The sequence below is a fragment of the Drosophila arizonae genome, chromosome 2, assembly GCF_054131065.1.
Source record: "Drosophila arizonae isolate 15081-1271.41 chromosome 2, UAZ_ARI_1.0, whole genome shotgun sequence".
Classification (NCBI taxonomy): domain Eukaryota; kingdom Metazoa; phylum Arthropoda; class Insecta; order Diptera; family Drosophilidae; genus Drosophila; species Drosophila arizonae.
In genome coordinates this window covers 7,312,457-7,336,660 of record NC_142922.1, presented here as the reverse complement: position 1 = coordinate 7,336,660, position 24,204 = coordinate 7,312,457, and the positions used below count along the sequence as shown (strand labels likewise).

The following is a 24,204-nucleotide window of genomic DNA, read 5'->3' as shown; positions in this document are numbered from 1 at the left end:
CGTGCGTGATGTAATGCGAATCTGCCAGCCAGTCGAGCGAGTGAGTAAGAGTGAGAGAGAAAGAGAGAGAGAGAGAGTGGGAGAGAGACTGGACTGCATGGTGCGCTAGTCTCGGCAGCGGGACATTCAAGTTGATTAAAATCAGGCATCAAGTAAATAAATCTACGGCTACCGAAAAGGCAGTCTGGTGATTAATTTAAGTGAATGAATCTTGGCCACTGGCCATTTAAATGGTGACGAATCAGTGGCTCGAAATCGGCGCCGGCGACTCACCTGCGGATGTTGCGCTGAATGGAGCGTGTGACGGCGCCCATGTCGCAGGCCCCCTTGTCCCCGGGCTTGCGGTTCTCCAGCCGGCTGCTGCACGAGCGCCCGTCCAGGGTGGCATAGATGGGGCGGCGGGGCATGGCCGTGTGGGCGGTGCGCGGCGTGGGTATCTTTGTGCGCTCCGCACGCGGACTGGGCTCAAAGCCCGAGTCCTGATCCTTGCTGGCTGCAGCGGTGGCCAGCGACGCGTGACTCTCGTGCGACTCCTGCGAGTGCTTCCAGTTGCTGCGCGTCTTGGCGCCGCTGCGTACGCGTTTCTTCAGCCGCCGCTTGCGCCCGTTCGCCAGCCCATCGTAGCCCTCGGCGGCTGCTGTGGCGTCACTGGTGACGCCCACCTCGCCGCCCACGCCATGGCGGCCACTGCTCAAAAACCGACGCAGAGCACTGTCGTGCTCCGGATCAATGTCGTCTGCATCGTCGTCATCTGCGCCATCGTCGAACTCCTCGTACTCGTAGTCGACCTTGTCCAGCTCCGATGCGCTGGGCAGCTTGGAGCTGGCGGTGCCGTCGTGCACCACCTGAAAGACTTGATTGCCACCGCCAAAGCTGAGCTCAGCTGGACGCGGCGACTCTTCCAAATCGCCAGCGGATTCATCGCTCTTCAGCACCTGAAAACTGGACTTGCGCACGGGCTCATCGGAGGCGGATGCAGCAGCTGCCGCTGGCTCGTCATCAGCCGAATCCGAGGGCAGCAGCGTAAAGGAGCGTCTAGATTCCTGCTCACGTTGTGGTTGCTGTTCATCATGTTGTTGTTGTTGTTGTTGTTGCTGCTGCGTGACTGGTGGCTTGGGCTGTGGATTTGCGGGCTCAGCTTGTGGTTGGGTAGGCGTGGCAGCAGGCAACGAGGGCTTTGTCTCACCTTTCGGCTCAGCCGCCATCTGCTCCAATTTGCTGCCAGCCTCCGCCTCTGCTGCGGTCTTTGAGGGCGGCTCAGGTGTATCCGACTGCGGCTGCTTGGCTGCGGATTCAGCAGGAGGCGGAGGCGGAGGTGCTGCGGTGCTGGCAGTGGGTGTTTCGGAAGGCTTTGCTTTCTCCAAATCAACGCCAGAGCTTTTATTTTCCGCAGGTTCATTGTTCGTTGACCCCGCTGACCCCTCGGCGGCTTCCTGCTGACCCTTCACTGATGCATCTTCGGTGGAGCTCTTCGACTCGCTGCTCAGTGCCGTGGCGGCTATCTTGATCATCTGCTCGACCTCAGTGGACACCAGCTTGGTGTCCTCCTCGCTCAGTTGCCTCTTTACATCTGCTCCACTGTCGGCTGCAGTTGCTGGCTCTGCTGGCGGCTCTGCTGGCGGCTCTGCTGGTGGCTCGTCCAGCGACTTGGACAGCTGCTGCTCGGCATCGTGGTGCACATCCACTTGGGTGGTCACCGACTTGGCGGCCTCAGGCTCCTCATCCGTCAGCTCCATGGCATGGCTCTCTGCTACCTTCAAGCTGTCCGGCTCCACAGCCGCTGCCTTCTCGCTCTTCGCGCTCTGCGGAGGCGACTTGATGAAGGTGCCCTCCTTGGTGGCCGTCGGTGTGGCCGGCTGCATCTGACTGCTGCTTGTCTCAGCGGCTTGTGCCGCACTGGCGCTGTCCGTCTGCTCCTGGGATACAGACACTATGTGCTCAATCTTGCTCGCCGAGCCGTTGGCGTCGTGCTCGCTGCCAGGCAGCTCCTTGGATCTGTGCGAGGGCGTGGAGCGCTTGCGCTGCACCACTCGCTGCTTCTGGCGCTTGTGGTAGCAGCAGTTCTCGCAGGAGTCCTCGTCATCCTCGTCGTTGTCGTCTTCGCTGGTGCTGGCGTAGCGCTCCCTGGACTTGCGCCGCCGTATCTCAATGTTGCTCTTGGAGCGGCAGATGTCGCCGCAGCGCTCGTGCGGGCTCTCGCCACAGCTGTTGGTGCGCCGTCGCAGCTGGCGGCGCTTGTGGCGTCGGCAGATGTGCTCCAGCCGCTGCTCCTTACGGTAGGACTGCTCCGTGCAGCTGCACTCCTCCTCCTCATCCACTCCCGCAGCACCACCGCCGCCATCCGAATCGGTGCGCTTCAGATAGACGACATACTTCTTGGAGCTGCGCAAGTCGTGCAGCTCCTCCTTCTCCATGTACTTCAGCGGACGCACAAGGTCCGCGGCGTTGCCGTCGTGGAAGGGATTGCCGCGCCGTGCTGCCAGCCGCAGCTTGTTGGACGGCTGGCCGCCGTGCGACTGCAGGAACTTGGCCGTGGAGCGATGGCCGCGCTGCAGCGCACAGTCCAGCGGCGTCAGCACCAGGCCCCGGGAATTGCGATAGAGCGCGTTCACATCGCCGCCGTAGTCCAGCAGGAGCTTGCACATGTCCGTGTAGTCGTTGGCGGCAGCCGTGTGGAGCAGGCTGCGTCCGTCGTTGCTGGTGGTGTTCACCTGCTTGGGTCGCTGGGAGAGCAGCCACTCGAGTAGCTCGCGGCGCCCCGAGGCGGCCGCCTCGTGCAGCGGCAGGTCGCCCTTGGCGTTGCGCAGCCAGAGGTTGGCGCCGCGCTCCTTCAGCAGCTTCAGCGTCTCGAACTGGCCCTTGGAGCAGCCGCAGTGGGCTGGCGTGCGGCCCTTGCGATCCTGCCGATTGGGATCGGCCTCGAGGTCCAGCAGCCGTGCCGTGGCATCCGCATGGCCCAGCGTCACGGCATAATGCAGCGCCGTGCAGCCATTGGAGTCAATCAGATCTGTGGGCGCGCCGCACAGGCTGATCAGCGTGTCGATGCACTCCGTGTGGCCGCGCGAGCCGGCGCAGTGCAGCGCGGTCAGCCCGTCCCTGCAAGCAAAGTAAATCTCAGTTAGGTGAAAGCATTTCATTTCATTTCATTTTTGAACCCACTTGTCTGCGCTCTCGACGCGTGCGCCTGCCTTCACCAGGGCTATGACCGCCTTGGCCGAGCCCGCCGAGGCGGCCCACAGCAGCGGCTGGCGTCCGTCCTTGTCCTGGACGTCGACGCTGGCCTGCGGATGGGCGAGCAGTATGCCAAGAATCTCGAGGGCCAGCTTGCTGGAATTGGACTGCTGCTTGTTGTCGTAGCTGGCGCCGCACATCTGGGCGGCATAGTGCAGGGGCGTGCCGCCATTGACGTCGGGCTTGGCCACGCTGGCCCCGGCCGCCAGCACAGCGCGCAGTGCCTCAATTTCGCCGCACACTGCAAGGGCAAAGTGAGTTTGTTATGGCAGCGGCAGCAGTTGGAAATAGTTGCGCCGCAACTGTGGACTGGAATCTTACCCGTGGCCCAGTGCACCACCGAGTGGCCTTCATTGTCCACCGCATTCACATCGGCTTTGTTCGCTAGCAGCAAATTGACCATCGCCAAGTTGCCCTGAATAACAGCCAAGTGAAGCGGCGTGAAGCCATCCTCATCGGCCGACTCCAGCAGCTCGGGAGCTGCAATCGCAATGCTTGCGGCCGCCACGAGGTCGCGCGTCTGCTCCAGATCCTGCGCGGCACAATAATGCAGCGCGTTGCGGTTGCTACGGTCACGTTGCCGCAGCAGTTGGGGCTGGAAAGAAACGCAACACACAGACATTCGAGTTATTTACTTGTATTCACTTGTGCCATGAATGCATAATTCATGCACTCATTCATTCATTCGCGATTCAATTTTTCATTTATTTATCGCCACACTCAAAGGCGACGCCGAAAAAAAAGAAAATTAATTATGGCTTAAAGCCACGCCCCTGCACACGCGACGCCAAAGCGATTAATAAACTAATTAAAATGTCATTTGCACGCTCTGCCACCGGCAGAGTATCCCTGGTCGTATATAACTGTCCGCGTATCCTAGCTAAACAGAAGGAGTGGCATATCCTACGTTCCTATAAAGGGGAAATATTCAGCAGAAAGAAATGCCGATGCCTATACGATATATAGCGAGTGTATTTAGCTCCGAGACAGACTAGATCGAGTATATTCCAGGCTTTGCCTACATTTGATTTCTTAGCACTTCAAGTCGTGTATGCCCAATCTCATTTATTCTAGGGTATTTTGCTGGCTGATGCCAATTCAGAGTTTAAACACGAGCTCAAAACTATAATTGCATTCAAATGTTTTGCTTGCATTTGCCTTCAATTCATTTTTGTTTTTTATTCTTTTTTTTTTTTTTTTGTAATTTCATTATGTTAATATTTATTCGAGTGTGGCAATGCTGGTGCTGCTGTTGTTGTTGTTGCTGCTGCCGTTTGTTATTGCTGTCGCTGGTGCCGGAGTGTAATTAAACATTTTATTTTACAATGCATTGGCAATTTAAAATTGATAATTGAACATATTTTCGCGTTAATCACGCGCAAATTGTGCGACGCTATCAATAATTAAAAATTACTTTTTCATCTGCGACCCGTGTGCGGTCGCTGCTTGTTAGTAACTAAAGCAACAATGGCCACAACCAACGGCAACAATAATAAACAAAGAGAAGCACACAGAAAACTCCGCCTTGCCCAGCTGCAAGTTGCGTCCCGTGGAAAGTGCAAGTGCCGCCTGGGTTGTTCGGTCGCTCGGTTGCGCCTGGCAACGTGGTGGATTACCGTTGCACGTGACGCGCCCACGAGCTGGCACTCGCCTCTCCAGAGAGGTGTAATGCGTTGACCCCTGAGTGCCGCCAAGTGCAATTACCAAATTCACATTGGCCATTTTGGCGCGCAGCACGACATCGAACTCCAATGGACTGGCGAACATTTTAACGACTCCTGCCAAGCAGCGCACCGCCTTTTCCGCGTGTCAAAACATGTCAAGTGCACAAAAAATACTGTCGCCGCCTTCGAGAGCTGTGCGAAAACTTTACTCGCCATCGACTCAAAGTTCGCATTGCGACGACAGCAACTTTAACAGCAGCGGCAGCAGCAGCGGCAGCAACAGCAGCAGCAGCGGCAGCAACAGCAGCAGCAGTAAAAGCCGTCACACGCAAACCCAAAACTCCTCAAGTGAAAATACTGCTAAATCATCGGCTCAGCGCCAATTTACACGTGAGCCCACACAAAGGAGCCGGGCATAAAAGGCAATCTCTGTACTCTATCACCAAAAGCCAACAATTTTATATTAACTTTATTACGTTTAGACTTTCATATAAATATAATATTTTCCATCTTTATATTTAATTAAAAGGTTAGTATGATAAAATAAAATAAATAAATAAAAATTATTTTATAGTGTATACAATAATTGAGGTATATAAAGCTAAAGTTAAGTAAATAAATAATAAAATAAATAAAGAAAAAATATTGTATACTTTTTACAATAATTGAGTGTTATAAAACTAAAGTTACGTAAATAAACAATAAAATAAATAAAGAAAAAATATTTTATAGTTTTTACAATAATTTAGGTATATAAATCTAAAGTTATATAAATAATAAAATAAATAAATGAAAAATACTTATTAATATTTACAATAATTGAATAAATAATTTAATCTAAATTTACATGAATAAACAATGAAATAAATAAAGAAATAAAATTGAGGTATCTAAATATAAAATTCAGCTTTTAAATTATAGTAATTTAATTTAATTTAAATAAGTTAAGATCACAGTCAGGAGACGAAAAATTCTAAGCATTTTCCTGAAATTGTCTTATACTACAATATTATTTAGCTTGAAGCTTTAACATTTTTCATTTATTTATTATCCATTTGGTATCCAGTTTTTTTTTATTTTTATTTTTTTTTTTTTTCTTTTCCTCTTACTTCAACATTTTATATAGCATATATACTAAGAAGCTTCTATCATAAAAGTGTTTAAAATATATATGAATAAAGAATATATGTTTATATGCACATAAATAGGAAGCGATTAAGCATATAAATATAAGTTTATATACATACATATACATATGTACATATATACATTTATTATAAAGTATTTGCTTTAGCCATAGATAAAGCAGCGCTCACATTTTTAATTATAAATAAAAAGAATAATAGAGCGATACAAAATTATGCACATATACATACATATAATACCCAAAACAAACAACAACAACAAACTCTTATGAAAGCTGTGATTTTTAATATAAAAATATATACGAATTGCAATGGCAATAATTTCTATAAATATTAAATATTAAACAACTTCAGACCAATTCCAATAGCATTAATTGTTTGAACACAAAATATTATAATTATATAAATATGGTCAATATCTGATTTAAATAACATTTTAATAGAGTATATTAAATATTCGCTTGGCTGGCAAAACTTCATTCTCCAATAGTTTGGCTAATTTCAGCATAGTCGAAAAGTTTGGATTTACAATGCTCGATTTGGCTTCTGTTTATCTTGGCAGGCAGACAGAATGATTGAATGTGTTGCTTTTCTAACCAACATTCAATTTGGGCAATAACATTTTAGGCACGTCCCACTCGCTATTTTTATCTGGCGCAAGACATCGCGTGACTGTCGACAGGATTGGGAGAGAGCGAGAGAGAGTGAGCAAGAGAGGGAGCGAGAGAGAGTCCTTTGCAGCAATTTTGGGCAGCAAATGCCGACGACGCGTCGTTGTAGTTCAATTTATTGCATATTTAACTGAGTCAACTACAGAATAGTTCGATAGCAGCCGAAAAAAAAAGCTGAGATAAGAACTCGGGCGGAAAGAAAAGCCAAACAAGACCAGGCCAAGTGAAGCCGTTTGAAACTTGCGTGTTCCCAATGGCAGGCAAAGACAAGAATATCCGTGTAGTCAGAAGTCACGTGGTGGTTATGAATTTAACAATAGCATTAGGATATTGGCCTTAGATTGCCGGCTCAATTGAATTCAGCGTGCGAAAGTGTGCCGGAAAATCATTATCTGACATGACTCGGGTTAGGTGTCGCGGCGAATCAGCTTGAAAAAGGTTACATAATGTTACATCATAAAAGCTTTTTATCCGCAATGTGTTACATTTAAATAAATATTTTAATAATGCTTAAGCCTGCAAACCGCTTGTCGGAAGGCAAAACAAATATAAAATTGATGGCAGGATAAACCCATTTACCATTTACATTATAGTGTTGCTTTAAAACAACAAATTTAATTCGCGTAAATAATTATTTATTTACATTCATTGGATTTTTAAAGCAAACACTGAAATTGTTTTTATTTATATGTAACTATAATCATCAGGAAAATTTGTCAATACTAATACTAATGCGAATAGAAAGAAGTATTACCTATTGGTCAGCTGAAGGCGCCAGGAGTAAATTTTGATTTTATATTAATTTTTAATTTTATATTAACTCTAACGCCATCCAATAGATCTGATAATATATATGAAATTGCATTTGATCAAGGCAAAAATAAGAAGAAAATGTAATAATAATGTTTTAGTCTGCCTTATGAAAGAGCATATGCTTTTAAAGAAATTTATATTGGGGTCACCTCGGGTGGTAAATATACTTACAAGAAATAAAAGAGTTTTAGGACTGTGAAAGTTTTTTTTTTATATTTGTTTTTTAATCAAAGCTTTCGTAAATTCCGTTTATATTAAGTGTAGAGTCCATAGAGAACGTACGCAGCCTAAGTCGTAGAACTCTAGCTCTAGCAGTGACAGAGTACTAGAAACACCCAGAGTCTGTCTGTATTGCACAGAACTAATACTCTAAGCTTACTTTATATGAATGATGGAGAATGTGAAAATACGTATATTCCCATTCTCTATCATAAATATAAATAATACACATATATTCCCAACCTCCATCATCCATATAAAGTACTCAGCGCCTGTTGATTAGACTAACTCCAGCATTGGCGGGCTGGAACTTTAACAAATTGCTTAAAGCCCACATATGGCTTATAGAATCTAAAATGGGCCTTTAAGCATTTGCGAACAAATTATTTTATGTCTGCCCTGGAAGTGCGTGCAGCTGTCTAACAAACAGTAACCGAAACAAAAAAAAATCTAAAATCATCATCCCAGCGCTGGCTTTCCGTCTGGTTGTGGTTGCTGTGGTTTTGTTTTGTGCTGTTCGATAATATTTTTGTTGATTGAATCAAAATTGTTTTGACGATGTTGTTGGTTCTTTTGCTTTCCCTTATTTGTGTGTGTGTGTGTGTGTGTCTGTGTTTAGAATGGAAATCGTAAATTTACATTGCAATTGGCACAAAAAGTATTTACAATGAGGTTTATTTGATGCTACTTCCGTTATCTGGGTGTCCCTTTTACTGTGTGCTCTGCCCATATCGGGCGCTTCTTCGGTGTTTCTTATAGCGAAGCTCTGCTGCCAGCCGGATTATGAATAATTCAAATAATCTGAAATGATACCTAAAAACTTTGACAACGAGCGAGCGATGCGGTACAAAGACGCAGCCAAGGGTCACAGCTGGGTCTCTCGGATGTGGAAGGAGGAGGAGGAGGAGGAGGAGCAGGAGGAGTAGTAGGAGGAGAGACTTGGCTTAACGCAGCATCAAATAAAGTTCTCGTTTTGTTGTTTTGCCTTTGTTATTATTACGATGATGGTTGGTGTGATTTTTGGCGGTGCCACTGGCCCAATCCCAGCACCACAACTGCTGCCGTTGGTGTCAAGCGAATTTGCATTTAACTTTCTACGTTTGCCCAACACAAAATGAAATGCGATAATCAAATACGTCCAACAACAATGCGCTCGCTCGCTCCAATAGCAACAGCAGAAGCCGGAGCTGAAGCAGCATCTGGTATCACCCACCCACCCACCCACAGTCCAGTTTGCCCCACTGAACTGAACGGAGCCAAGATAAAACTTCGACATTGCCAGTTGGCCATTCAGGGTGGAGCTTGGTCAGTGCAGCCCTGTGCTTGTTTATGCTATTTTAATAGTTTTAAAAACAAATAAAACACGTTCCCGCCGCCCAAAAGGGAGAGCCACAAAAGCAGCAATAATAGAAAAAAGTAAGTCTGGGGAATTATCGTAATATTCTTGCTTCTTCAGATACGAATGATGAGTAGGAAATGAATGAATACAAATATTTGCTTAATTATATGAACAAGGTCAGCCCAACTTTCAGATAACTCGAAAGGGTCATAAAAAAAAGACCGATCCGATCCCGAGCTGTTGGACAATGGCAGCCATCAAAGCTCAAACATTTTATAGCTCCTCCAAATTCCAAATTCGAGATCGGCTAATGATTTGGAGAAAACGAAACTGAAAACTTTTCATTGTGAATTGTGGACGGTGGGAAAGGCGCCTAGCAGGAGCTGCAGAGGTGGGACTGGCTTTGGGCTGGGCCACTCTTATTATTCATATATCGTAATCCATTAGCATAACAATGAAAAGGAGTGTCCAGAAGGAGTAGCAAACGGGCCACCGGAGGCGTAGGCCTCTGAATTTATATTTGGCTCTGACGCACACAGAGAGGACATGCTGTACCCATACATTTTATTGTTTACACGCAGGAAGTGCGTACACATAGACACACATATAAATAAAGCATAAATAATAATGAAAGAAGACACAGCAGCCGCAGCAGCAGTAAAGCCAATGTCAGGAGGTGGATGCGGGGGGAATGGTGGTGAGGGGGTGAGGGGGTGGTGTGGTGTGCACAGTGACATGATAATGCATAAAAAATAAAATACCATACATGGTCTGAATGCCACGGCACGGAATGGGCACAAATGGCATGCGGGCGCCTCCGTCTGCCTAGGCAGAGCCCTTTGCCTGCCTGCCTGTATCCAAGTGAACATGAACCGAGAATTCGACTTAACGCTTCGTTGGGCAGCACATCCGCCATAATTATGTGTGACGCGACAACAGAATGGGACATTAAAAGGCCAGGACAGGGCCAGAGACCAGCCGGCCAGCCCAACTCAGTTCAGTTCAGTTCAGTTCAGTTCAACTGAGTTCAGTTCAGGAAGACCACATCGTATTTTCCTGTAGGAAATGCGAAAACAAACCAAAACAAATCCAAGCCACAGCCGCAGTCGCAGCCGCAGTCACAGTCACAGACATGCCGGAAGCACTTTGCAAGCGCCTTAAGGTCGCCATTTTGGGCCGTGTGGCCTGCTTAAGATGTCAAGTGACCAGCAGCATCGCAGCGGGGCTCACTCAATGGCAAATTTATGCGCACAATGCGTAATTCATATGTTAATCACATACAACCAGGCCAGGCCAGGCTCAGCCCCAGTCCCAGTCCCAGTCCCAGTCCCAGCCTAGGCCCAGCCAAGCAGCTAACAATATAGGCAGCCTCCCAGTCAGCTACTTACAGACTGAGTTTTAATTAATGCAAGCAACAAAATGCGCAGGTAGCAGGTAGCTACAGCTGAAACTAAGTACACACACACGCATGCACACACACACACATACACATGTCCTTTGGCTGGCTTGATGCTAAGCAACAGTGAAGGCATGTGGGCGTGGACTCGTCTCAAGCAGCCAGACTTTGGCCAACAGCAGCAGTAACTATAATTTACATGCTTAGCAGACAAAGGCAGAGATTGCGATGATTGCGGAGAGGCGAAGAGGGCATTGCCTGGTTGTTAGGCAACAGTTAAGTGTATGTGTGCGTGTGTGTGGGTGTTTGGCAGAGACAGCTCTTAAACTGTTGTTGTAGCACCTTTTATACTTCTAATTAGTGCCACATTGGTAGCTGCAACAACAATGGCTTGCATGCATTGCAGTTAACGTTGCTTGAATAGCTTTGCCTTTGTTGCGGCTGTCTTAGAGCCATTTCCCCTCCCTGGCCACGCCAGCGCCCCTACCCCCCACCCCGCCCTAAGACTGCGCGACAGCAGGCAGCGGGAAACGATTCGCTGCACAGCATTCTTAAGTAGTTTTGGCAATTATTTACAGCTACTTTGCTGGCAGCAGCCACCCCGAGCCCGCGACTTAACGCTTGCCGCACGGATTATTATTATTATGCCGCACAGTGTGTAGCACCGTGCGCTGTAGTTCAACTTTTGCATAGTTTGAATGCCGTGCAACGGATTAACAAGAACGGCAAACTTTCAGTTTGATCTACAAACTTTGTCGACCGCCGCCCGGCATCCGCCATTCAATCTCCAGGTGGTTAAACTGTTTGCCAAATATGAGCGAGCAAATTTTGTTGACTTCGATGCTTTAATTGCTTTTAAATAACCAATAAAGAGTGAAGCAAACTAGGTCGATTTATCTCGCATAAAAAACAAAGAGCTCAGCTCAAATTTCTTTTGTTTGACGGATGGGAAAAACTAGTTGAAAACTCCCACACTCATTCACAATTTAGTTGCCTCGTCTATAATCCTCTGCATTTAATAAACTACTCCAACTCATTCGAGTATGTGTATAAGAAGCAATGGACTTGTAAGTTTATCATAATAATAATATTCATCTATTTATTTCGTAATGAATATTTATTATGTAAGCCAAGTTGATGCAGCATGCGACCGGAAGTCAGTCAGGAGCGTAAAAGAAACTCAAGCTGAAGAAAATCCAATATGCGTATGCTGCACGGTCTAGCCCCCCTTTTTGCTATATATAACCTAACCTATGTATACGGAGTGAGTGAGCGTAAGACAAGTCTTATGAATACTTTAGGATGGCCGCAGCTGACGCTGCTGCTGGCTGGAGCCGAGAGCTTGGCCGATTCGGATTTAGCATGCGAACTGAACTGTCCTCTGCATAATTCATTGGCCAAGTTGTAAGTCATGGCTCAAGTTTTCTCTAAATCAAATTAAGTTTACAAAATATTTTGCAAACTTTGCACTAGCTGAGCTCAATTAAAAATGATGCATCCCCTGTCCTGGCTCCAGCTTCCGAAGTAATTTCCGCAACAGAAACTTTCCGGGCGGCGAGGAGGGGGGCGTGTGTGCGATGCGCATTAAAATTAGTAACAAGCACTGCTCATTTATGTCAACTTTTCATGTCATTATGCACTTTGAGCAAATATTGTTGGACTTTGGCAAAAGTTTCAGTGGGCTCACATGTGATTAGCCTGCCGAGCATATATCCCTGATCAAAGGCGAAGCAGGAGGCAAATTCATATGCGGATTTCCTACATATGCCAGACAGAAGCAGAGGGAGACAGAGCGAGAGAGAGAGAGAGAGACAGAGAGCAGGTCGCATCTAGTCCGGCTTCAGTTTAGTTGCCACAATAACAACAACTTTAACTTCGACTGCAACTTGGCAACTGGCAGTTGGAAATTGGGCGACCGCTTCGGAAGTCATTTCCAAAGCCAAACAACAGTAACGCACAGGCGGCAGGGGACGGGAGAAGGGGGAAGGGAGCTGAGACAAATTTCTACGATTTCAGTAATTAATTTGCCATTTCAAAGTTTGCCAGTCATTGCGACAGTTATCCTTTGGTTAGAGCTGCCCATCATGATCTGGTCAGCTGTTTCAGCCAGTTTCTAATTAATTGGCCAGCCGGGCCAGCAGCCGAATAGGCCAACCCATATGGTCAGCGCATACGTATCAAATTTGGCTTGTGGAGCAAAGTTTGTGGCGGTTTTTTCTTCTTTTTTCGCTCATTTCGGCCAACTTTAGTCTGGCTATGTGTGCGCGTGTGTGTGTGTGTGTCTGTGTATTTTTATTGTCTTTTGTTTTTAGATGATGACTCAAAACGTCACACTTGACCACGCAATCAGATGCTCTGCACCATTCATTTAACTCATTGGCGCTGACTTTTATTTGGACATTTGTTGGCCCACAAAAAGTAGAGGTAATTAATTACAGTCCGACATGCAAAGCAGTGGAAGCGGGGCAATAAATTTTGAATTGAGGTGAATTTGCGTGGCCAGCTGGCCCAATTGAAATGCCAGCAACAGCAACAGGAACAGACACAGAAGCAAAATGCCGCCTAATCTATTTTCAATTAAAGCAACCACCCAACCACCAGCCAGCGAGCGAGCAAGTTCGCTCATGAAGTCATCTCACATCCTGCAAGCCTTCCGCTGGGTGCGGTTCGTCGCTAATTACAAGAAATGCTCAAATAGCTTGCAATTAAGTCGAACACAAAACATTCAGTTGTACAAGAGAATCGGGCACACCCCCCCCCCCCCCCACGCTGCCTAGGTGGAGTACCATTTGGGCCACGTTGGCTGTCAATATCATTTGAATTCGGAATTACCTTTGGCAAGCAGATGGGAGCAGCTAACGATTAATTAAGAATTCAAGTGACTGCGACTGCCACTGCGACTAAAACTAAATAGATATTGTAAAATAATTTGAATGTGCGCGTCGCTGGCTAGTCAAACGAACGATTCATTGGGCAAACGTAGCTCCACAATCAATTTGAATGGGAAGCCAAAAGCGAATGCAGTGGCAGTTGAGCGCTGATTCGTCTCGAAGAATGCCAACGGAAACTGGGTAAAAGCAAACTTTTCGACGTCGTTTTTAATGAAATTTCAACAAACTGTTACAAACGTGGCCAAAAGGAGTGGCCAAATGAGAGGGCGTAAAAGAGTAGGAGTAAGAGAAAGCGACAGATAGACAGAGGGAGAGGGAGAGTGAGAGTGAAAGAAAGATAGCGAAAAGCAAAAATTGCAATTAAAATTACCAAGCGAAGGCCAACACAGCCGGACAGAAGGACAGGCAAAACATAGTCAAAGAGAGAGAGAGAGAGGGAGATAAATAGACTGAGATGGAACGCTGCAAGGTGCAGACAGAGCGCCTTCAAATTAATAATAATTTGCGCATTGATGGAGCGCCTACAAAAACAAAAACAAAAACAAAAACAAAGTGAATGCCAGTCAAAAACAAAGTGCAGCGAGCTGAAGCTGGAGAATGGAGAAGTGTAATTAAAAAATGGCAAATGGCCGATAACTGGCACAAGGTCAGGCAATCGACGCTAATGGAACGCTGAAATATTGAAACACAATTGAAAATAATTAAAACTTAAAGCAGCAAGAGGCGCCTAACTAGTTAAGCATTCGTGTTGCGAATCAGAAATAACATAAATATGCAATTAAGTGGAAAAACGTTCTCGCCATTTCATATTTTGCTAAACTTCATTCACGAGTTAAACAACGTTTGCACTTGTAGCTCGTAGCTGGCGGCATTAAATATTAAACATTACCCAAGCATTAAACAAGTGCGCTGAAATATAAATACAAAATCAATTTTCAACGCCAACTCTCCCCGGATGGCAGACAGCCCGAGCCACCCACGCGCCGTCAGCTTGAACAGGTGCAAGTGCCGAATACCCTGGAATGCGAGCAAACAACCTGCAGAGCGCTCTGTGACTGGGCCGTGCTGAAGGTATTAACAGTATTAGCAGCTACGACTCGCAGCTACATAAAAATTTACATCAAAGTGAATGAGCCAGGAGGCGGGTGGCTCATCAGCCGACTCCTGTAGGTCGATCACGCCCACTGAAAGAAGCAGAGCATGCCCAGCTGCATGTTTGTATTTGGACTATACGCTGACTAGCGCTGTTAACATTATTTGCAGCAAACAAAAGTTGACTGTTGGGTGTTTGGGTTCTTGAATGCTTGGGCAACGTTGCTCTCCGAACGAAAATCAACTTCTGCAGCTGACTTTTTAAACAAAAAGTTTTGCTTAGAGCTTGTAAACGCGGTCGAGCGCCAGTTGGCTCAAAGGGGCTTGAGTGGAGAGTGAAAGCTGGCACAGGGGTTGAGTGGCGGCTGTAAATCTGAAATGAAAATAAATAATTTACACCTGCAGCTATCTTATGAGCGCCAGACATCTGCCGCTTCTTCTTCTTCTTCTGCTTCTGCTTCTTTGGGCCATGCTAACCAATAGTGGACAGAACATGGCTGAAAAGTTGCAGCTTCAAGAATTGTGGCTTTAAAGGCAACGAGCAAGAGGAACAGAGCAAATATCCTGGCGAAGGCGCAGAGGTGGCACAATTGATCCGTTGAGGGCGAAGGTAAGAGAATATGCTGGCGGCGTGCCAAACAATGCCCGAAGCCAAAAAGTTTTATTTTCTAAGAAATTAAGACTTAATTGGTGAAAGCAGCAACAACAGCACCAACTTTGGCAACAACAAAAGCAACGGCACACAATAAAAACGACAACGAAGACAACGTGACTGGGGGGAGTGGGAGTGGCCTGTAAAAACCAACATCAATGAAAAGTTTAAGCAAAACAATGGCAGAGAAGTAAACAAAGCCTATGAATGTTGCGTAGTGCTTTCGAGCAGCCGAGAGGCCAGCCAGCCAGTATGTGCTCCAAGGCTCCAGCGAATACACTTGCGAGGCTCAGTATAAGCCCTATTTGGAAGTAGACAATAGGTTTTATTACGCATACGCCATGTTAAACAGCAATATTGATAACCCACGCTAGCCAGCTCAAAAGCTGCAAGCAATTGAACCAAAGGAGCTTACGAACCATTCTATCCTATATAAGTAATCGATATATGGAGAGAATTTCCATGTAACAAGTCGAATACATAATAAGCCTTCTGCCTGTTGCACAGGGCTATAAAAATCCTTTCGCCCGCTTCAACAATTGCGCATAAAAGCGAGTGACACTAAAACTGCAAACATGACCAATTAGAAACATTCATTCATTTATTAACGCAGTCAGACTAAAATCTAAATTCAGAATTAGAAATAATCTTAATTAAGATTCACAAAAAACTCGTAAAAAGGAGACAGCAACAAAAAAATAAATAAATATAAATAAACAAGAATCATTTAAATTATTCAATAAACACGAGCATAATGAGAGCAAGAATTCAGCTTTAAAGAGAACTCAGCAAGCAGAGCGACTTATCGACACGCTGGAAAAGTTTTAATGGGTTACGCAACCTTATCAACTTAGGACCCAATGGGAGCTTGCCTTCCAGGCACAGGATTCACAGCCGAAAATTCACGACTGTAATAAGCTTATCTCACAACAATATTACATTATTACAAATTTGTTAATAAATATATTATATTATAAAAAATAAAAAAAATTAAAAAAGTATAATTTCAAAAAATTAATAAATATCTATAATACGCAGACATATCAATGATACAAAAAAAATAATTAATAAAATTGGCATGAGAAAATAAATAAATTCAGAATAAAAAAAATAAATGAAAATAAATATAATAATAATAAGTTTTTTTTTTAAATTATAAAAATAAATTATGTTACAAATAAACTTTTATTATAAAAAATGTATAATATCTATGAGATACACTTTTTTTTTTTTTTTTAGTTTTTCATTATATACATATTATATATATAAATGTTAATATATATGTATATAAATAAATTTTAATTAGATTTTTAAGACTTGTAGTAAGCGCTCCATAGGCTCGCTCTTGAGATTTTCCAAGAAAACATTCAACTAAAAGTTGGACCGCGAATGAGTATTATTCACTCAGCCCTCAGAATTGTTTTCATTAATATGTATTATTTTCTTAAATTTAAATTAATATTAAAGTACTGCCAAAATGTTTGGTTTTGGCAATCCAATCATAAGGAATAATTTGAGTGGCATAAATCTTAATTAAATGATACAAAGGTTTTCCAGCTTTGCAAAAGTCTTCAGTAAAGTTTTGAGTATTCCAAATGAACTTGAAGAGAAATTAAATTTATTTTCATACTAATCCGATAGAGAATTAAAACTCAATTTTAATAGGCTTATCGTTTGATGGTCTTTATGAGCCAAACATTGCTACAGACATATATATTCGTAATTCCCAAAATTACAACAACTTTTTGCTATGATAGGCATTGTACTGAAAAGGAAATATCTAAGATGCATAACATTAAAATTAGAGCAAATCCAATTATTAATTTTGGCTTTCGGCCTCATTGAACTTTGAAAACGATTTTATTGTTTTCTTGGTTGTAATTAGAAATCGGACGAAATGTGACTCTGTTGTTTATGACGCATATAAAATGCGAACTCTGTCCCGGCCCACCAAGCAAAAAGAGAACGAAAGAAAAAAAGTCATAATTGCCAACATTTGCTATATTTCACAGGCAAATAAACCAGTTGAGTTGCTCGGTAGACCAAGGCTGGGCGTCATTTAGCAATTACATAACTGAGCGGACTGACGTCAGGCATCAGCCTTCGGAGTTTTTGGTGAGCAACTGAAATGGACGGAGAGCAATTCGCCTCAAAGTCGCTGTCGATATCAATTACGAGGCCAAAGGCAACTGTCTTCAAGCGCTGCCCAATAATAATTGCAGAACTAGCGACAGGACAATGCGGACGGATGGGTGGCTGGGCGGGACATGGGCGATGCTGGTGACGGTCATTAGAGAGCCTCGGAAATTTATCTGCGTTCAATTAAAAAACTTTTCAAATTTCAATTAAATGGGAAAATTGGCATATTTAGGCGCATGACAAACGAACCATGCGACTATTTACCATTCACCATTCACCATTCACAATTTACCATTCACCATTCACCATTTACCATTCAGCATTCAGCATTTTGGAGCGGAGGCAACACGGCTGCCAAACTGCGCAGCCATAACTAAGCCTCGGGATTATTTTGTCAATTTCAAATGTCCTGCCATTTACAGCATTTTAATTCGGGCCTGGACTGGGCTGGCTGCAGGCTCTGCCGGGACAGGGACATGGCCAGAGTTGGGCCCTTTTGTTGTGTTCGGCTTGTTGTAGAAATGTTTATGAAGCAATTAGGCTCTGAGCTGAGAACAATGCGACCAAATGGCTGCAACGGAAATTTTAAAGTCTTGTCATGCTGCCAAACACCTACAGCCAGACGAGGCGAGGCGAGGCGAGACGAGGCGAGGCGAAAGGCTATTGCCATGCTGGCTTTAACTTTAGCGCCAGCCAGGGGTGTCATTTTAGCTTTTTTCCCGTCAGATCTGGCTTTATTTGAAGTCCCAATGCGGGAAAAATTTGAAAACGGCGGGTTGCGGGAATTCTGGCTTTAAAAAAATTAATTTAGCTCTATTTTAGCTTTATTTAATTTTCACGATTTATTTTGCTTTTTATCTTTCTCAACACTAAAAATCATGAATACAAGTATCGATACATGATTTTATGTCATACAATCTATCGAAATCATTTCGTGGTATGAGCAACAGGTCTTCTTTGTCAACAAAAAAACACTAACGTGCACGAATTGGATGGGCACAGAAAGAAAAAATTGATTTTGGGAAAACTCCAACAAAAACCATAGCAACAACCAACAGCACATTTCCTCTATGTGGCAAATCACACATCATCATCAAAAACCTAGGTACTCTCCGCCAAAAAAAAATTATGCGACAGCATGAGCGTTTAGCGATTTAAACTACGCCGTATTAAATGTATAGTATAATTAAACATTCGTTGGCTACTCATTTTCTGGAGGATCTTAGAAATAAGATTGGAAGCGTTAAATTTATTTTGGTTTTGGACAAATCAAGTGACAAAGCGGCTCGGTAAATAACAATTATTTATTAAACACCTGATCTCTCTTTAAAAGATTGAATACTTTATAATTTGTATATATGTATATGCATATACATATATCTATAATTTCTACGTTAATGGTTTTAGGTGTCGTTATTAAATACGTCTCTGTTGAGAGTGGAGTGATGATTTCGACGTTCCTGATTTTAATATCTCTCTTGAAAGTGGAGATTCCTTGTCTATAGTTGAAGGAATCAAACAATTAAAAACAAATGAATAATCATAAATGAATTCAATTAAGAAAATAGTGTTTTTTAAACCCAGCTTTTATTTTGGCTTATTTTTTCTTGAATTTAGCTTCTTTTAGCTTCTTATTTTTGCCAATCTGGCTCTATTTGCTCGAAAAATTATGACAGCACTGGCGCCAGCTCATCGTGACAACAAAAAGATTAAAATCTTGTTACGCCTTCGCCTGATTTGGGCCTTTGTGCTGAGACAATGCCAAGCGGCAGCATCATGATGCTGGGATTTTCCTTAACTTTTGATCTATCTTTCGATTTTTTTTTTTTTTTGTAAGTAAGTCAACTGCGGGTACTCTCACTTTGTGAGCGTCTTGTGACTCTATTGACCGTCGAGGTAAGTGTTAGAGTATTTGGACATCGGCTTGCTGAAGAAACGCCAGCATGCCTGGCTTGAGCTTGCAATGTTTTTGTTGCTGCTGTGAGTGAGTGAGAGGCCAAGTTGGTCCATTACTCCCGCTTATGCTCCAACTCATGTGGCTAAGCGCTCAAACTTTTGGCTGCAAGAATTGTGGGTTAGCTGCAGCTGCTGCTGTTGTTGCACCTACCTTGGCGCGCATCTGGGCGAGCACCTGCACAATGTCGCCCCGCAGACACGCATACATTAGAGTGGTGCAGCCCTCGGCGAGACGACTTCTTATTGCCGTAGTCGCATCCGCAGCGGCGTCCGTGCTCGCATCCGCTGCCGCCTCCGCATCCCGCTTGCTGCTGTCTGGGGGCGTCTTCGACTTGACTGGAGTTCGCCTCGGCTTTGTCGCCCTCGCTGCCATTGTCGAGGCAGCATCAGTGGCTGCCGCTGCACGTGATCGTCCTGGCAACGGACTTTGGAACTGCAGTTGTTTCTTGACGTGCGTTTCGGCATTGTTGGGCTTCAGGCGCGGCGGCTTGGCCGGTGGCGCCACGGACTTGGCTTCCGTTTGCATTGTGACCGAGCTGCTTTCCTTTGAGCTTGCGGGCAATGCGATTCGATGCGTTCATTTTACGAGTACTCAACACATAGTCAGAGTTTAATGGAACGCACACGCACACGCACACGCCCACCCAGACACACACTCACACACTTTTAATTATAATTCCAGTTCGCCGACTTACAGTTCTATTTGGATTTGCTGCCTATGTATAATTAAACGCTAATTTGTTTGCGCGGAAGCCCTTGCCACATGCGGGCCCTCTTCACCCTTCACTCTTCACTCCTTGCTCTACACGACTCTTCGGCTGGCTGCGGTTAATGGTGACAGTTTTGCTCATACAAAGTAAATACGTTCGGGGCTTTCAAGCGTAAACGGAAGTTGTGTTACATGTGTGTGTGTGTATCTCTGTGTGTGTGAGTGTGTGTGTGTGGGTATGTACTCTAATGTGCCAACTGCTTTCGCTCGAACGCCTTTTAAATTTTCAACAGCCTACGACATGCGGTGAAACTAGCGCGAATCGACGCGACGGGACGCGACGGAACGCGACGCACATCAGCAGCCCTTTCAATAATTAATTTCAGTTTTTATCAAAGCACTCACACACACACACACACACACACATGTGCACACATATGAAACTTGGCTGGCTGACTGGGGAATTAGATGACGCTTTGCTAACTGTCAAATAGACAACGACAGCAGCCAGCTTGTATCCCCCAACACCCAACACCCAGCACCCACCCCCGCCTCCACCCCGCCAATCCAGCTATCCGCCAGCCCTTGATCAGCGCAGCGTCGAAGCGCACAAAAGTGTGCTATGAAAAATTCAATACGCTTACATTTGATTTAAAATTTTCCTCAAACTTCATACAAACACACACACTCACACACACTAACACGCACACATGCACGCTGGTGATATCAAAGTAAAATTCGTTGTTAAATCGCGTGGCAAAATAGTTTTCGATATAACGACTAGACAAAATAGACAGAATTTCAAGAATTTTGTTTATTTTCGGCAATCATCATGTATAAATTATGACAATGCGGAAAGCAGCATGAAAAAAGGTTCTTAGCCCATGATGATAATGATTATGATGATGATAACGAAAGGCAAAAGAAAAAGCAACGGCAACAACAACAGCGACAGCAACAACAACAACAACGACAACGACAGCAGCTGCTACTTTTTGCCTTTTATAAAGCGATAAATGGCGAAAACTGCGCAAACCTATCGGTTGATTGAAAACCGAAATGGAATTAAATAAATACGAGAGCGCGCATGCAGATAGCTGCGTTGATGGCATCGCATTGTGGCAATGGAACGGCGATTGCCACGCATCGCATTAAATTTGAGAGCACGTAAATCGCCCGACTGCGGCTTTTATCGATGTTGCCTCTGCCATCTGCCATCTGCCCCAGCCCCAGCCTCTGCCTCTGCCTATGCCTCGGCCACTGTCACTCTGCCTCAGTCAGCCTGGGCTGCAGCTGGTACGTTTGTTGCTTTGCGGCCGCTTTTTGTGCGGCCCGCAGAAGATTTACATTTCATTTGTAGGCAACGATGACAGCAAACACTGCAGCAACGTCGCCACTTGATGATGATTTCGCCAAGGTTTACGAGGTGCTGAGCATCGTTGGCATCGTCGTTCGCATCGCTGGCGTCTTCGACACGCGTTCGTTTTTAATAAATTAATAAAAGACAAGAGTGCTGCCGTCGGGCGTTATCGACTGCGGAATACACATTCGCAAGCCAAACGTTATCAGCTTAACATACTAACTTGCCACGCCCCCCGTGGGCAGATCGGGTAACTAAGCACGACTATATGCTACAAATTTGTATCTAGTTTTTATATAACATCCAAATGGCTGCAAGACGAGCATTGCAGCAAGCCAATATACTCTTCTCACTGCCGTGAATGTATACAAAAGTAAAAAGTATACAAAAAATGGCTGCCTCGCGCCGCAGCGTAAGCCCATAAAATTTCCATCCAGCAAATAGTGAAAACAATTTAACGGCTTGAGACAGCAAACAGTTGCAGCCTCATTAGCTGGCATTAAGATTTCAGTGAATGACTTAAATGACCGAGAGTTTCGACGTAAGCGGACGACAGTAAGTGGGCAATGAAAGGATCAAACTGGAAAGGAGAGGACCAGCTGGACGATCTACTGCTCAAAAATGAACAGGATTAAGGAAAAGAAAGAAGGAAGCTTCCTGGAGGGAACTATAAACATATTTTTTACGATCACCGACTGATTTAATCAAGTGGAGAGCATTGAGGAATAGGAGATCATCCCAACGACAAGGCATAAATAAAAGATTCTATGCTCAAGTTACACTCACGCTCAATTTCTCCCCTATGTATATTAGAATACTAAATAGAAGTTGTCGCTCCTCGAAGCTATGAGGAGAGCAACACACCTCAAGGCAGCTCAAACAACATACATACACACACACATAAGAAGACGATCTTCTCACTCTGCGACTGTGTGTAGGCATCTGCATGGAGATCGAAATCAGCTGTACTAATACAGATGAACAGACTGAGAGACGGATATGACTAGACCAACTCTGCTCGCCGTTCTGTTCTAGATTATATACACCATTTGGGATTTGACATGGCTCCTTAGGCCTTGGGACATATATTTTTACAGAAAACCTTTGCAGCCTGTTTTTTTTTTTTTTTATACCCTGAACCCATTGAAAATGGGAAATCAGGGTATAATGGTTTTGTTAAAAGTATGTAACAGGCAGAAGGAGGCGTGGCAGACCCCACAAAGTATATATATTCTTGATCAGGGCGACGAGCTGAGTTGATTTGGCCCTGTCCGTCTGTCTGTCCGTCCGTCCGTCCGTCCGTCCGTCCGTCCGTCCGTCCGTATGTATGAACGCGTCGATTTCCGAAGATATAAGAGCTAGAGACTTCAAATTTTTTTTAAAATGTCCGTAATTACAGCGCGCATATCAAGTTTATCATTAAAAATCGATAACTCATCCCGATCTTTTTTTATCGATAAAAAACCTTATCGAAAGCCAGTTATAAAATTATATCTTCTACACCCTTATTGCTAGAGTCTCCAAATTTGTAATGTATGCTTATATGCAATTTATACAATTTCGGTTTTTGTTAAAATTTATCCTCCACCCCTATATTCACCCCCTCACCCTCACTTTTGTAAAAAGCGTATTTCAAATACTAGAGACTTGGGCTTTGGAATATACACACATATTCACCATGTGATTATGCTCTAAAAGTTTCATTAAGATCGTATGTCTACAAAAGAAATTATTTAACAAATAAATTCTCATAATATTGCCCACACTGCAGCGCAGCCCAACCGCAGTCGCTGCTTACTGCGCAGTGAGCAGAGCGCAGGCTTATGCGTGCGTGTGGATGCATCTGTATGTATGTGTGCATAAAAGAAGTGCAGAATGATTAGAATATCAGCTTGGAGGGTTCAGGGTATCTCCTAGTCGAGCAGTCTCGACTGGAGCTTTCTTACTTGTTTTTTATTCTGCTAATGAGATATTTCTGCTTATAAAATAATATTTTTTTGTATATGTTCTCACTAAGAGAATGAATGTGAATATGCTCTAAGATCTACATACTTTTGGGATAAAGCACGTTTCCTATCCCTCAATTGGGGCAACTTAAGCACTCTGGTCCGCCACATAGTTAGAGGCTGCATGCAGAATACACAGAGGTTGCATTAAATTAATTAATTTAAGTCCACATCACCAAGTTGACCTATCGTACTCCCCTTCTCGCTCTCAATATCATATTCTCTCAGTCTCTCTCTCTCTTTCTCTCTCTCTCTCTCTCTCTCTCTCTCTCTCTCTCTCTCTCACTTCACTTCATTTCTAAGCTGTTATATGTTTGTCATAATCGTTAAGCCATTTTATAGTGTGGCTATAATTATTCTATTATTAAGTACCAAAACATTTGTCATGCACGCAATGCTGCCCTCATTATAATTATTGTTGCTATTGCTGCTGCTGCTGTTGCTGCTGCTGTTGCTGTTGCTGCCGTTGCTGTTGCTGCTGTTGCTGCTGCGGCTGTTGCCACTACTGGGCAGCGACTGTTTATAAGTGATTAAATGTAGCCCACGTTGGTAAACTGAATTGTGCCTCAGGAGTTGGCTTTCTGTCCATTTAAATGTATACATTTTCTATAAGTGTATGTGTGTATGCGTGTGTGTGTGAAAGTGTCTCTGTGTGCGTGTGTGTGTATTACACATGTCAGTGATTGTGTGGCAAGCGACCAAACTATTCAAGTTTGTGTGTCTATGCTCTTTCTCTCTCTGTGTTATGTGTGTGTGTGTGTGTTTGTGTTTGTGTGTAGAGGACTGTGCATGCAGTTAAACGCAAACTCATCCGCTTGGCAAATAAACATTTTAGCAAATTTACTGCCAACTGACAGCTGTCAGCTTTATAACCACCATCAAACAATGGCAGCAATATGGAGAAGCAGCGCACCACGAACA

General features: G+C 44.3%; 1 protein-coding gene across 5 annotated transcripts in view; it reads right to left on the bottom strand.

The window, feature by feature from the left end:
• The window catches only part of LOC108616287 (uncharacterized), a 41,105-nt gene that overhangs the window by 10,570 nt on the left and 6,331 nt on the right, over window positions 1-24,204 (bottom strand). For 2 of the 5 annotated variants that reach the window (XM_089462866.1, XM_089462867.1), the window contains exons 3-5: window positions 3,553-3,826; window positions 3,160-3,472; window positions 274-3,096 (exon numbers count right to left, since the gene is read on the bottom strand). In XM_089462866.1, coding sequence (XP_089318992.1) covers window positions 274-3,096; window positions 3,160-3,472; window positions 3,553-3,634 — 3,218 coding nt within the window. In that variant the 5' untranslated portion in view covers window positions 3,635-3,826. Of the gene's footprint in view, window positions 1-273; window positions 3,097-3,159; window positions 3,473-3,552; window positions 3,827-4,935; window positions 5,077-19,359; window positions 20,471-24,204 lie in introns of those variants that run through there. The other 3 variants (XM_089462864.1, XM_018011420.2, XM_089462865.1) reach the window with 3 other exon arrangements.